Here is a 14,030-nt window from a genome sequence, read left to right on the forward strand (position 1 = left end):
TAAGAATATTAGATGATAGAGTGGCTATTTATGTACACGAACAAGGAGTCTGACCATTACTGGACAATTTCATGGGTTCTAGACGTCTTCAAACTCTATCTCCTCGCTGTCTTCGTCTTCTTTTTGTTCTTGAGTATCTGGTCCAGCCAGCTTCACTTTCTTGGCGGCAGGGACATCTTCGAATAAGTCTTCCTCTTCTTCGTCGTCCTCTTCCTCCTCTGATTTTTCTTGTGCTATCTCCGCCTTGAGCTTCTCGAATATGTCGTCTATTTGAGCATTGGCCACGGTCGGTGCTGCTGGGCCGGCATCTTTGCTGGACTCCTTCTTGACGACTGATGCAGTGCCAGGAGCAGCGCCTGCTGAGAAGGACTCCCCAGTGACTGTACTATTAGACATCCATGACGGCAGCGCATTTTGCTTCGCTATCTGCTCCTTGCGCGCCTGCTCTGCCGCCTTCTCGGCTTCTGTAGGGCCATCCGATGTTGAGATGTTAACTGCAATCGATTGTGGCCCTGTGTTGGTCAAGCCCTTGACCGCCATAGGTCGGTTCGCGCCAGAGTCTACTGCAGTTGTCTGAGCGCGCTGATGTGTTTCGTCGCGCTTCACCGGGCGTGCTTTAGCAAATGCGCGATCGAAGTCGCATTCAGGAATGTGGACGGCATCGATCTTGGGAAGCAGTTCACTGATGAATTTGAACTGGTCATTGAGTCGCGTTGACTGCTCGTGCCCAGTCGACGTCCGGTCGGCCTCAAAGGTCAGAACATGAGAGCAGCGATGGCATAAGAATCCTTCCGGGCCAACGTTGTCCAGAACCTCCATCGCCGTCCATTCTGCTTTGCAAAATGAGCAAAAGTACTCTTTTTTCTCGCTCGCGACTTGCGTAGTACCCTGTACTTCTTTATCGATAGTGTAAACGCGCCATTTGATGGCGTCTATTGTGGCTCGGTAGTCGATGTAATACCATGTTTTGTTGCTCGGTCTTGGGTTGCCTTCTCGCAGCTCTGATCGTGTGTGTCTGCCCCGGGTCCGGTCAGTCAAGGGCTATTCGGCGAAGATTCCCTTCACATACACCACTAAGAATCGATCCTCACGTAGCTTTCCGCATATCTTGTGGAGTTCCTTTGTGTTGGTAGACATCAAGTAGGCCAAATCATCGTCTCGAAGCCTAGCAAGACACCGTGGTTAGCAAGCAAGCACTTTTCCAGCACAGGAGTGTAATAGTCATACTCACGCCTCATGCAGAATAAGCGCATCAATCACAAGTATGTCGCGGGTTTCGTAGAACGCCCGCGCAACGGACTTGATAAGTGTGATTGCGAGATCCATGATGATGTTGGTCTAATGCGAGAATGTGATCGCGTATATCAAGTGCAGGAGGATGAATTAAAGGTGTGATGACGTAATCAGAACCCGCAACCAAGAGAAGAGTCACAGCTGCCTGCCTGCCTGCCTGCCTGCAGTACTACCTAGGTAGGTAGGTGTTCATAAGGTACCATGAGGTAAAGGAAGAGTTTCAGGCGGAAATACCTGCCTAGTAGCAATCAAGACTTGGAGCTAGGTGGTCACGATGCGGGTTAAGATATGCAGTGTCGTTTAGTCAGATGCCAATGGGAACCATCATTCTGCCATGAGCACTTCTTTGAGATACCTCAATAGCCACGTTCATCTGACAACACAAAGCGATGCACTCACGCGAGGCAAGCCAAGGGCATTGGCATAAAGTAGAGCCTTTCTTTGACTGCTTCTTATGTCTGTTCAACAGAAGTCACAAAAGTCGGAGAGAAGTTAAAGATAATATAAGTGAATAGATTCATCGCTAAGCATCATTAGGCCTGCATTAGTCATGCTCAACTCTGTGTTGCGGTGCTGAAAGACATGATGAATTCATTGGCCCAGACGAAATTCCATGCCTCTTCCACGATGACATACGCCAGACACCCAACTTTCCCCCTCAGGCCCGAGAGGAATAATCACAAAGATTCTAACTGCCCTAGCCTCACCTACACATATTGCCGCAGCTGTTCCATGTTAGTCAAAAATTGTCAAGGCCAGCAGAATAGGGAAACTCACATCTAGAGTAAGGGTTCTTGAACTATTGACCTCCTGGTCTCGGTAAACACCCACCAGACTGTCACTGTCTTGGAACAGACCTGCCTTGAGACTGATCACGATGAACTGCATGCCGGGGCCGCGGTGGTCCTTGATGTACTTCTTGATCTTGTCCACGTTGGCGTTGTCTAACGCGGCGTCTACTTCGTCGAGAACAAAGAAGGGACTAGGTTGGTAGCTGTGAATAGCAAACAAAAGTGCCAGTGCTGCCATTGTCTTTTCGCCTCCAGACAAGTGCTCCATATCTCTGAAACGCTTCAGAGGCGGCATGGCATGATATTTGATACCGGACAGATAGGGCATGTCCGTGTCTTCCTCAATGTCCAGATAGGCTTGACCACCAAGAGGGTATGCTTCTGACCGGGTGAGATCCTTGTACACGTGTGATATTTGCTCCTGGATATGGCTGAAGGCCTTGTTAAAGAGGTCATATCTTTTTTGCTTAACCCGGTTGAAGACCTCTTTGGCCTCGTGTGCCGCTGTTTTTGAGTCTTCATACTCCTGATCTGTGACTCTCAGCCGGGACTCGACGCTTTCTAACCTTTCCATTGCTCGCATGTTGGGGTTCAACTTCTCGAGCTCCGATGTCAGATTCGTGATCTTCTCTGATAGATTTTCTTCAACGCTCGGGTCATCCGACTGCATAGTGTTAGCGGTATCACTCACTAGCTGGAAAAAGAAACATTAGTCCTTACAACTTTCAGTTCTTCATCAAGTCCACTAAAGTCAATGGTAATGCCGTGATCATCAAGTGCCATGCCCATCATCTCCTCATCATCGTCCTCGTCATCTATGTCCATGGCATCTGGGTCCTGATTAAGCAGACGGTCGTCGTTGGGTAGATTCTCCAATGTGCCCTCCGCAAGCGGAATGCGGATCTGCTCTAGTCGGCATCGTCGAAGTAGTGCCGCTTTGCTGGCGCTGTTCTTCTGAACTACGGTTTCAAGTGAGTTGATATCTTTCAGATGAGCTTCGATGTCCTTTGACCGCTTTTGCACTTCGAGCTTGGCCTCTGACACCTTCTGGTTCTTTTCGGTGAGCTCTGACTTATTCTCATCTAGTGCCTCGCGAAGAGCTTCTAACTCTTCCTGCTCCTCGCTCATCGCATTCTCAATTGCATCCTTCTCTCTTGCGTAGGACTTGATATCGTTTCTGAGCTTTCGGACATGGGCTTGGTTTCGCTCGATTCGCGCAGTGGCAGTCTCCCAACGTTGCTGCTCCCACTGGAGTCGACTCGACAGTTTTTGCTTTTGGACTTCGAATTCATTGCGCTTTTCAGAGACCTCCTGCTCCAGCTTGCCTTGCGAGTCACGGTAGCTGCGAATATCGCTATAACCGAGTCGTCTGCAGAAATCTGCAAACACGTCATCTTCAACTCGTGCGATGGCATTCCGAAATTCTTCGCACGTGGCAGTGGTGCTTTCAAGCTGGGATGCCTGATCTTGGTATTTGGGCTCGAGCTCTCGAAGCTGCCTCCTCTGGTTGTCCAGCTCGCGCTTCTTGCTAGCATGGTTCTTGTTGAAGGCTGCCAGTTCATCTTTAACGGCTGCCAACCGTCTTTCGAGCCCGGACAGGTCAATCTGAAGAGTTTCTTCTTGTGAGCCCCGACGGTCAGCATTGGGTAGTCGGTCAATCTCATCCTTAAGCTTGGTGGCCATTCGCTGAAGATTCTGAACATCTGCCTCCTCGAAACGTCTCTTACTCTTCGACTCGGGTCCACGACCACCTGTCATCAGGCCTGCTTTATGGATGATGTAGCCTTCCAGTGTCACAGCTTTGACAGGTATCCTTTTTTCGTAACAAATGTGCTTCGCAATATCAAGAGTGTCACACACAACAGAGCTTCCACATGCATACGACATGGCACGCTCAACAGAAGAATCAAAGTCGATGGTATCAATCGTCAGCCGAGCGCCAGAAAAACCCTTGACGGCTGTGTTGACTGCGTTGACCTTGATGTTGTCCAGAGGGATGAATGTCATGGGCTGAAATCTTTGTTCCTTAAGGTATTGAACACATTCCACACCAATTTTCTCGGAGTCGACAACGACAGCATCGAAGTCTCTTCCAAGTGCCACAATGACAGCTTCATCAAACTTTTTCTGCTTGGGTTTGCATAGGTCACCGACTCGACCACGGACACCGGGAAACATGCGCTTCAAGGAAGTCACCATCTCTTTCATCCTAGCTTCCCTATCATTCTGGCGCCGGCCATCATCAGCTTCTCTGAGCTTTCTAGCGACATCCTCAAGCTTCTCCTCAAGCTCAGTTCGCTTCTGATTGGTCCTGACGCGTTCTGATTGGAGTTTATTGAAGTCCTTCTTTTTAGCGTCAATCTCTTGCGAGAGGTCTTTAGAGGTCGCCTGCGCTGCAGATCTGCGTTCCTCGATGCTTGATAGTTCTGCCTCAATCTTTTCGATGTTTGCCGCAATGCTATCGACTTTGCCTTTCAGATTATTGACGGTGACTTCATCTGCTTTGCGCTGCCGGTCAAGGTTCTCAAGCTTGGCCTGGTTGGAACCGGTCCTAGACATGAGCTGAGTGCGTAGTCTGTTGTACTCTCGGCGATCCTCATCGCTGATCTCGCGGCCTTGTTTTTTCATTTGTTCTTTATAGTCGTTCTCGAAAACTTGACGGGCCTTCTCTACGCTTTCAATATCCTTCTGGACCTGGCGAACAACTTCGGCTTGCTCATCACGTTCCCTGGTGGCCTTGGCGATCGCCGCCTGGAGTGTTTCGACTGCCTGCGTAGATTCATTGATCTTTTCCTCGATGGGAACAAGACTGTTCTCTTTATCCTCGATATCTCTTTCTTTGGTCTTGATCTCCTTGTCTAGACGGGCGACTTGCCTGTTAGCGGAAGCCTGTTCCTTCCTAGCTGCCTCAAGCCTCTTCTCGAAAGATTCCACGTTGCGGCGCAATTCTTTGAGGTTTTCCTGATGATCCTGTATGGCGGCGAACGAATCCTCCATGGCTTTCTGGAAATGATATAGCTTCCACAAACTATGTGCAACTATTGCCGCATCGCGCTCATCAGTCTTGTTCTGGAAGTTGTCTGCTTCCTTTTTCTGTTCCCTGTATTGCTTAATTTCCGAGTTGATGCCACGTCGTCTATGAAGCTGGAAGTTCTGGTTCTCGGCAGCCTGTTCAGCCTCGAGCTGTGTCTTCTCATATTCTGTCTTGTACTCAAGACTTCCCGAGATTTGTTCGATCAGGCGCGTGAGGTCCTGAGGGGATTGCGAAGCAATGGCCTCAACATCTCCTTGGAATACGAGAAAGTTTCGCGCCTTGATAAGAATGTTCTCGCTCTCAAGAGACTCGTTGTATTGCTGGGCTGTGACAACGCGATCGTTGATTCGGTATTCGCTGGCTCCTTGGTTCGTGATGGAGCGCTTCCATTTCTGCTCCTCGCCAGCATCGTCTTCGTACACAGCCATAACCCATGCCGTTTTGGGGTCGCCGCGGGAGGCTTTATCGTTACCATCAGCGTCACCGTTTGCGTCGCCATTGGTCTGTGCAGAACCATCATCATTGATCTTGGCTGTTTTTAGGACTCGTCCGCGGTAAACGAGGTCTTTGAGGTGGGCGGAGCGTAGATGTGAGGATTTGATGCCCAGGACGAAAGATATGGCGTCCATGCTAGAGCTATGTTAGAAAGGCTCACTGGAGAGCAGGAGAAGCGGCATACGAGTTCGACTTGCCGGATCCATTGGGTCCAATGATAGAGGTGAAGTATGAGTCTCCGAAGAGAAGGACATGATGCCCTTTGTACGATTTGAAGTCTGTAACGCAGGTTAGCTTAGACGGCGTTCGTCTCGTCTGAGATTACTCGTGAGGGAAAACACACTGAACAACTCCAGACGAATAAGTTTGCCCATGATGAGGTCGTGGGTAGCACGGCTGGGTGTCTAGGAAACGATAGTGGAAGGCGTGTAGTCCTGACGGGAGAATATGATGCTGAGTTAGATTAGAGGGGTCACGCCTGGTCTTGAGCTCAACTCGTGGTGTTGAGCGAGGGCGCGTCCAAGTGGTGGCCAGGACTCGAATTGCGCAAACGCAAACCACTAAAATCGGAGTCGGGAGCGCGTAAATATTATGCGCAACAGAGGCCGAGTTACGTTGCGAGATATGACAAAGTGCAACTAATAGCATGCATTATCCACTAGTTACGAGAATAAGCGGCGGATAATCAAATTCCTGCGCGTTCCAGGAAAGTTGAAATGAAGGGTAACGCGTCGCGCGACTCGGCTTGAGTAGGTAGGTTTCCGGTATTGTACTTGAGTCTACGGATACTCCGTAGGCCAGTACCTTACTCCGTAGTATGTACCTTAGCAATTGCAGATGCGGGACCTTAATTCGAACCAATCAAATGAGACCCTACCTAACATTACGATAAGGTAGGTAGAGGAAGCGGCTCCTTGTTGCCTCAGGCATTCAACTTTGCTCTACGGAGTACCTCAGTGCTTCAGGATGAAACCTTCAAGCACCGTCTACCTACTAACCTGCCTACTAAGGTAGGTACCTAGGTAGGTAAGGGTAAGGTACTGGTCCAAAGTGTTCACCAGATCAAATGCTTCTGTCGGACACAAGCGACACGTCCCAGGTGATGGATGCAGGACAGATAGGCAGGCAGGCTAAGACCAGGATAGTGCAATGTGATACGTGGTCTAGGATTCATTCATAGCCAATTAGGTTCCGAGGAATCACCACGCAACGTCGAAACAAAGGTAGAAATAAATCCACATGATTAAACCTTAGGACTGGAGACTCTGCAAAAACCAAAGAGCACTGCCATATGCGTGCAGAGTCGATCAGCCAGGTCTTGGAAGGCCATTAGTCTACAGGATACAGGGCAACTGAGTACCAAACAGCAAAGTCTCTTTATTATAGTGCATCGATACCTTTTGTAAGTGAAGAGGATGTACGGATATGATGCAATAACTTATCAAGTCGCGCGGCAGTCGGAGGAAGATCTTTCCTGGCAGTAAAATGCTTGTTTGATGGATGCTATTTCAATATCTGGGCGGATCGTCGACTTGGGCGGCGTGTCTGTACTCCGTACTAACCCTCCCGCGTAGTTCAGGGAATAGAGATACATTTCACCCTATTCTAAGCTGAACATCACTTATCAACCTTCCATACACTTTAGAGGAGTACCTTTAGCTACCTATTTCTGACGTATGGTTATCGGTTCTTTATAACTTCTATTTACCTCCTAATTCGGTACCTCAATGCTTTGGACATGCACTCTTGTTCTTAGCGTAAGTGCATGTGCTATTGTCTCCACTTCCCCAACAAGCAAGCTTTCAGCCCGGTCATCTTAGTTACATTTCATCATCGATGCCGGGGTCCATCCAGCCTACCTAAGCTAGTAGGGCGGTAACAAATCTCAGGACCGTAGCCTAAGCGACAAAAGTATTTAGGTAAGTCTAGCCTAAGCTTAGGGGACTCTTTGCTGAGTTTATTTTAGCAGTCTCTTCTAAAGACTTAAGTTTTCTTGCTCTCCTACTCTAGGCCAGCTTTGAGTGACTGACTACCGAATGAATACCCTACCTACCTTGGTTGAGCTGTTGGCGTTGGTGGGCTTTTCCTGCTTCATGTCATTCGCGTTCTAACTACCTTACCTACCTAGGTATCCATCCCACGTGCATGTTTCGTTACCGCTGGTGTTCTCTCTTGTCGGTTTCACCTCGACTTAATCAACCGTTCTTCCACTTCATCTTATCACTACCACGATTTAGCTCAACCTTGTCTGTCACATCTCATCTCATCTCATCTTGTCTCGTCTCGTCTTGCCTTGCTTTGCCTTGCCATCTTCAACCTGAATAGGTCTCTTTTATTATCTGTTTCTCGAATCAGCTGACCCCTTGGTCTCCAGCTCCAAGTGACACACTATTATGACCTGCTAGCTCCCTGTCCGCAGAACAGAGCTTGTCTCAGGATCCTATAAAAGTATCTGTGTCGCGGTCCCTTGCACTGGCTACCCTCTACTGTTGCTGCTTTGGCCACGCTTCCTCTTTGTCGCGAGTATTCCCTCTTTGGCAAGCACTGCCTCTACTCTTCTATTGTATTGCCCAGCTAACATATATTTCTTCCCTAGACTGAGGCACCCACTTATACATCGCTCTCAGCACGTGTACTTGGACAAGAAACGCACAAATCATGGATGACGATACAAAGGCAGCCTCGGTTATCGCCCAAGGCCTCAAATCCGACAATATCTCAACCGATGGCGAGATCATCCTCACGCCTGATCATGAAGCTCCTTCGTCCCCGAACAATCCGCCTGCCGACTCCACCATTCTTGACACTCCAATGATGGGTGCTACGACTCCCAGAGGCTCGATGCACTCGAGAAATCCGTCCTTTTCTGGTAGCAGTTCCAACCACGAAGACTGGGATGGCCTTCCACCTTTAGATCGCCTATCTGTGCTTGACCTTCTCGACAACTTTGCTCTTCCCCAACAGCTCGAGAAGCTACAGAAGGGCATCTCAGCGCAGACGGACAAGGTCAGGCGTTCCAGGGAGGCAATCAAGACCAAGACACAATCTGCTCGGGATCGCATGGTTGAGGAGTGGAGACGCCGGGTCCCTGAGGCTGATGAACAGCTCGATCGATACCGCAAACAGATGCAACGCCGTGTTGATAAGCTCGGGAAACGATGGAATGATACAAAAGTTATCAGTGCCAGAGAAAAGGTGTCCTTTATCTTCGGTGTTATGAACATCTTCGTCAGCGGATACCTCATTGGCGCATACCCAGAATACTTTCATTTGTGGTACACCGTACAACTCTTGTATTTCATGCCGATTCGATTCTTCACATATCATCGACGTGGCTACCACTACTTCCTCGCAGACCTCTGCTACTTCACCAACCTGCTACTGGCTCTCTCGATATGGATATTTCCCGGGTCGAAGCGTCTCTTTACCGCCTCATACTGCCTGGCTTTTGGTAACAACGCAGTCGCCATCATCATGTGGCGCAATTCACTGGTCTTCCACAGTTTCGACAAAGTTACGTCGCTGTTCATCCACATCATGCCATGTGCGACTTTGCATTGCATCGTTCACCTGTTCTCGCCTGATGAGCAGAAAGTACGGTTCCCTGCAATTTGGACCATCAAGAATTCCCCTCCAGGCTCCCCAACCGCATATGCCAATGTAGTCTCGATGCTTGCTTGGAGTTCCCTGCCCTATATCTTCTGGCAGGTCTTGTACTACATCTTCATCACCGTGCGCCGAAGAGACAAGATTGCGGCTGGTCGGCCAACCTCGTTCACTTGGCTCAAGAAATCATATGCCAAAACCTGGCTGGGAAAGTTTGTACTCCGACAACCAGAGCACATGCAAGAAGCAACCTTCATGATGATTCAGTATTCATATGCTCTTCTGACTATGCTCCCTTGCCCCTTATGGTTCCTGAGCCGCTGGGCTTCTGCAGGCTTCCTTATGGTGGTCTTTACTTGGAGTATCTATAATGGCGCCACATATTATATCGATGTATTTGGGGTGCGCTTCCAGAAAGAATTAGAGGCTATGAAGGCCGAGGTCGCTCAATGGCAAAATTCTCCCGAATACATGCCACTATCGCCTCAGCTACATCCCCGACCCGATGCATCCTCTGTCCCTCGCCAAACTCAACAGGGAGCGGCTCCCTCAGCATCCACTGGCCATATTCCGTCCATGAATGAGGTTAATCGAGAGAAAGACTTGATGGAGGGAACATCTCTGTCTAAAGATGATGTGAACCGGCCTGTTAGTGTGGACAAAATCCCTCTTCTAGATGAAACACGAAGCTCTTCTGCTACTGGAGTTGCTGGGAATTCAGGTGACACAACACGTGGTAGACGACCGCGTTGAACTTGGTCGATGAATTAAGAAGCATACACTTGCGCACGCCTTTGTAGTGGCATGGGGTATGTCATGAGATCCTTGCGTACCTTTTCCTGTTGATGGTTTGTGATATTTAAGCAATGCGATGTTATTAGCGTTCACTGAACCTTTGCCTGTCAATTGATTCTCACTGAAAGATAAAACACTACATGTGGATACCCTCAACTACTGTGTTACTTTGACAGCTCTGCTTTGTTGCGTATCATTGTCGACGTGAACGATCATATATGCAGACTACCTAGCATAACGTAAGTAACATTTGATCACCGCGATTAGGGAAAGTCCGTTCGCTGAACTTAAATGAGGTCTGCCCCCGTCAGATTCATATTCATCAGGCATCTATCTACCTTACCATAGGGCAATCCGCTCTGCTGTGCGGGCCGAATGGCCAAAAGAACAGGAAACAATCGCTGAAGCTCGCCCGCTTGCCCGCTTTACCTGCCTGAAAGGTAAAGAGAGAACCCTTTCCATCGTTAAACCCATCCTTTCATCCAAATGGGGTGTCATGATCAGTCACAAACCCCTAAGTCCCAAAAACCAGTAAAGCAATCCTGCCAACACCGCCTTCCCTAGCCCACTGAAGCAACCAGTGAGTCCTGATACAACGCCAATAAATGCACAATGCAATAGCCTTGGGGGTATGAGTTGTAGCGCACAATATGCGACTTTCAAAGAGTTCTAGGAACTCTTTGCACTGTGCCTATAGTAAAAATGCGCATTACATATGGTATATGGTCGTAGTCTAGAGCGAACATCTCGAAACGCTTCTGAGCAACTCGTAAAAATGATGCAAGGTAACCACTGATCGTCGTCAGCGGTAAGACTCAGCGAATAACGGCCAAGTCGGCAAGCCGACCTCCATTATCTCCGTCTTCTCGGGTTCCAGGTCTGCGGCCGAAGGTGGACCAGAATCTCAAGGTCTCATCTCCAGCGCCAGTTACGATTGTTCGGCCGTCTGGGCTCATAGCCAAGTAAAGCACACGATAGGTGTGGCCTGTGAGGCTGGCCACCTGGGTCATGGAAGGATACTTCCAGACAACAATCTGATTTTGGCTGTATCCATGCGTGGATACGATTTCATTCGAGTTTTTCGACCAAGCAATATTGCAAACCTGGCTGCCTGTATCGATCTCGTTGATGACTGAGCCCTTGACGGTGTCGTGAAATATTATGCGACGGTCTGCAGTGCCACCTCCAGAAGCCAGAAGGCCACGCTGATGAGGCGACCACGATATTGCTTTGACGGCTGCAGTGTGATCTGAGAACTTCCAAAGCGGTGTCTCCGAGAGCTTATCCCAGACCATGAGCTTGTTGTCATTGCCACCACTCGCCAGTTGACCGTCTTCGCAATTCCATTTCAGTCCACAGACCTCCTGTTTATGGCCGACCAGTTTCCTCAGCCACTGATCCGGGGCCCGTACATCCCGATGATAGATCAATCGATCGCGTGATCCAGATGTGAGAATGTGCGTGTTCCAAGCGAGAGAACCTACTCTTGCTGTGTGTCCGGTCATTGTTCGTAGCCTGCGAGCCTTTTCCGCGTCCCAGATTTGTACAAGGCCTTTGCCCGTTCCTATAGCAAGGTGCGTGCCTTTTTGTATCCACGAAACGCTTGTGACAGTGTCATCATCGAGTGTGCAAAGCTTGTTGACTTTGCTAGTCTGCGCATTCCACATGTACACGCTTGAGCCCAGGCCAACTCCGAGAATGTTGGCACTTCCCCAGTCGACCAAGTTAAGGTAAAAGTCATCGGCTAGTTCGGGAGCATCGAGAACCTTGTAAGGAACCTTACTGACAGCCCTGGGTTGACGTCTGGGACTCAGTAGCATTTGTTGACTTCCAAACCGCACTGGCGACAAACTGTAAATCTCACTCCGAGTATCTAGGTTAGGGCCATGCCGGCTTTGCGGTGTCTTTGAGGGAGTCGGATGCCCCGCAACCTGATTGTGATGTCGAGGCGACATGTACGAGAAGAGATTTTTGTGGGGAGTAGAAGGTGTTAATGATGACGGCAGTGATGGAGCTGTCGCATTTGCGGGAGGAGTGTGAGCCCGCGTACCATCATTCGTGGGAATATGAGAGCTTGTAGGAAGGGTTTGAGTTGGGGTGAGGGTTGGGGTAGCTGCTTGTGGTACAGAGCTCTCGAAGAGCTCAGCTCGTAGCAGGTGGGAAAAGGTCCTGTTTGCTTCCTCCGCTGGCATTGCATGTCAGTATTTGAATTAAATATGGCGCTTAGGAATCAACATACTTTTCTGAAAATGGAGCTCGCCATGCGGTGTACGTTTCTTTTGTTTTGATGGTGTAGCAGGAGATCCATCCTCGTGCAATAGACTAAAGCTTGCTTGCAGGTCCTGGCCAGAGCGGGTCGGAATGAATCTGCAGGATAATGAGCATATGCGGCGGTCAAAGCAAGGGGTCAACAAACCGATCGCCATTTATTCGCTGCCGCTTACGATGAGGGCTGGCACCTGGGGTGCTCTCACGTTGCGGACGCTGAAACTCTCGGAGCAGCGCACTATCGACGGCATCGATGTCGAAGGGACTCGCGCGGGCACCTTCGCTTTTCCTTGCATTGCTGCGGAGAGCACGGTTTGGTGCGTTATCGTGGCTATGTCGGGGTTCTAAACGGGCGCGATCTGAGCGGGGAGGTGTAGATGAGCGAGGAGTGGCGGTATGGCTCTTGGATTCGTCGATAGCTCGCTTTGCCGGTTGATGATTTAAGGCAGCTATGCCCGCGGCTTCTGGGAGCGCCGCCATAATTGCAATATTGGCAATACAGTTTGCAATCAAGGTACTGAAGGGCTGTTGTAGCAGGTGGTGAGGGCGCGTATAGAGACGAAGATTGTGAGGCAGTCGTAGTACTAGGAGCGTCGTTTGGTTGATATTGGTCAAGCGATGAGTATAAAAAGAGAGTCGAGGCGAGACGGTGAGGGCGCAGTCCCAAGCACCGTCCAGCTACTATCAATCTTTGTTCGTTGTAAGACGTTTATTGCATCGTCCCGATATTCTCGCAGAAACCCAGACAGGAACTGGAAACGTTGATCACGATACTCAATGACGTTAGTAAAGCGAGCTCGTACTTAATCGATAAAAGTAATATTATGCTGAAGAGAACCGATAGCCGGCGACTGGAAGAAAGTGAAAAGGGAAAGCCTGTGATGATGCACGACGCGATAGTTGACGATATGAGGCGTGAGGTGGGAGATCCAAGTCGGCCAGAGCCAGCAGTAGTGGAGGACGGAGGTTGAAGCGGGCGGGTGAGGTGCGGTAATGTCCAGCGCTGAGGTGGTGCTGGGCAGAAATGCGCTAGGGGTGGCGGGAAGAGGGTCGCAGCTCTCGTGAGGGATGGCTGTTGCTTGTTGCTGCTGGAGGGAGGTCGAACTGGGGCTCTTATGGCGCGCTAAAAACCGCGTGGCCAATCAAATAGCTCAAGCATCGGAACCAAACCCCCCTGCGCCCCCCGGACGGGCTTGACAAGGAGGGACCGCGGACGACCAGGAAACGCGCGGGTCAATAACAACAACCAAAATAATAGCAGAAGAACCGTGATTCTGTTATTGAACGCAATAGACTTGAGCATAATGACACGCGATTGAATGAACAAGCATTGTTCGTCATGGGCAGGTGCTTTTTTTTTTTTTTTTTTTTTTTTTTCCTCAATAGAACTCATAGATGCTCAATTGTTCTTCCCTCCTCTTCTTCTTGAGACCGTTGAAACTATATTGTTCCTGTTCCCCCTCCCATCTCTTATCAGGAGGGTCCCTCTCGATTCATGATACCCAGTACCTTACTTACCAACATAGGCAATCCGGGTATTCGGTTGGTGCCGGCGAGCACATGGCACGGCATCTATCTGCCTTTGGTGTTAGCTGCTGCGTCATTTCTCAACGGCTGTGAGGAAAAGAGGTATCGATTCTAGAAGAGGGCATCACCAAACAATAGCATGCTGTGTATTCGATTTCGATCTCAACAAGAAATGGAGCTTTGACAAGGTACATGTGATTATTTCACAGCCGCCGCAGTAA

The 14,030-nt window shown here is 49.5% G+C and overlaps 4 protein-coding genes across 4 annotated transcripts; 1 reads left to right on the forward strand and 3 right to left on the reverse strand.

Annotated features, from left to right (window-relative positions):
- Positions 1-78: 78 nt before the first annotated feature.
- Positions 79-1,326, reverse strand: FMAN_11396 (uncharacterized protein; the record flags this gene model as incomplete). Its single annotated transcript, XM_041834203.1, has 3 exons — positions 79-1,015; positions 1,070-1,165; positions 1,232-1,326. 3 exons carry the CDS (start codon positions 1,324-1,326, stop codon positions 79-81), a joined length of 1,128 nt encoding a protein of 375 aa, XP_041684490.1.
- Positions 1,327-2,000: 674 nt separating this feature from the next.
- Positions 2,001-5,987, reverse strand: FMAN_11397 (uncharacterized protein; the record flags this gene model as incomplete). Its single annotated transcript, XM_041834204.1, has 5 exons — positions 2,001-2,018; positions 2,071-2,748; positions 2,805-5,748; positions 5,798-5,891; positions 5,939-5,987. The coding sequence occupies 5 exons, from the start codon at positions 5,985-5,987 to the stop codon at positions 2,001-2,003; spliced, it is 3,783 nt and encodes a 1,260-aa protein (XP_041684491.1).
- Positions 5,988-8,271: 2,284 nt separating this feature from the next.
- Positions 8,272-9,972, forward strand: FMAN_11398 (uncharacterized protein; the record flags this gene model as incomplete). Its single annotated transcript, XM_041834205.1, has 1 exon — positions 8,272-9,972. The coding sequence occupies one exon, from the start codon at positions 8,272-8,274 to the stop codon at positions 9,970-9,972; it is 1,701 nt and encodes a 566-aa protein (XP_041684492.1).
- Positions 9,973-10,829: 857 nt separating this feature from the next.
- FMAN_11399 (putative FZR protein (fizzy-related protein)) lies at positions 10,830-12,762 on the reverse strand (the record flags this gene model as incomplete). The annotated part of the gene is made up of 3 exons (XM_041834206.1): positions 10,830-12,199; positions 12,254-12,381; positions 12,431-12,762. The coding sequence occupies 3 exons, from the start codon at positions 12,760-12,762 to the stop codon at positions 10,830-10,832; spliced, it is 1,830 nt and encodes a 609-aa protein (XP_041684493.1).
- Positions 12,763-14,030: the final 1,268 nt, after the last annotated feature.

Source organism: Fusarium mangiferae (genome assembly GCF_900044065.1).
Source record: "Fusarium mangiferae strain MRC7560 genome assembly, contig: FMAN_scaffold008, whole genome shotgun sequence".
NCBI classification, from domain to species: domain Eukaryota; kingdom Fungi; phylum Ascomycota; class Sordariomycetes; order Hypocreales; family Nectriaceae; genus Fusarium; species Fusarium mangiferae.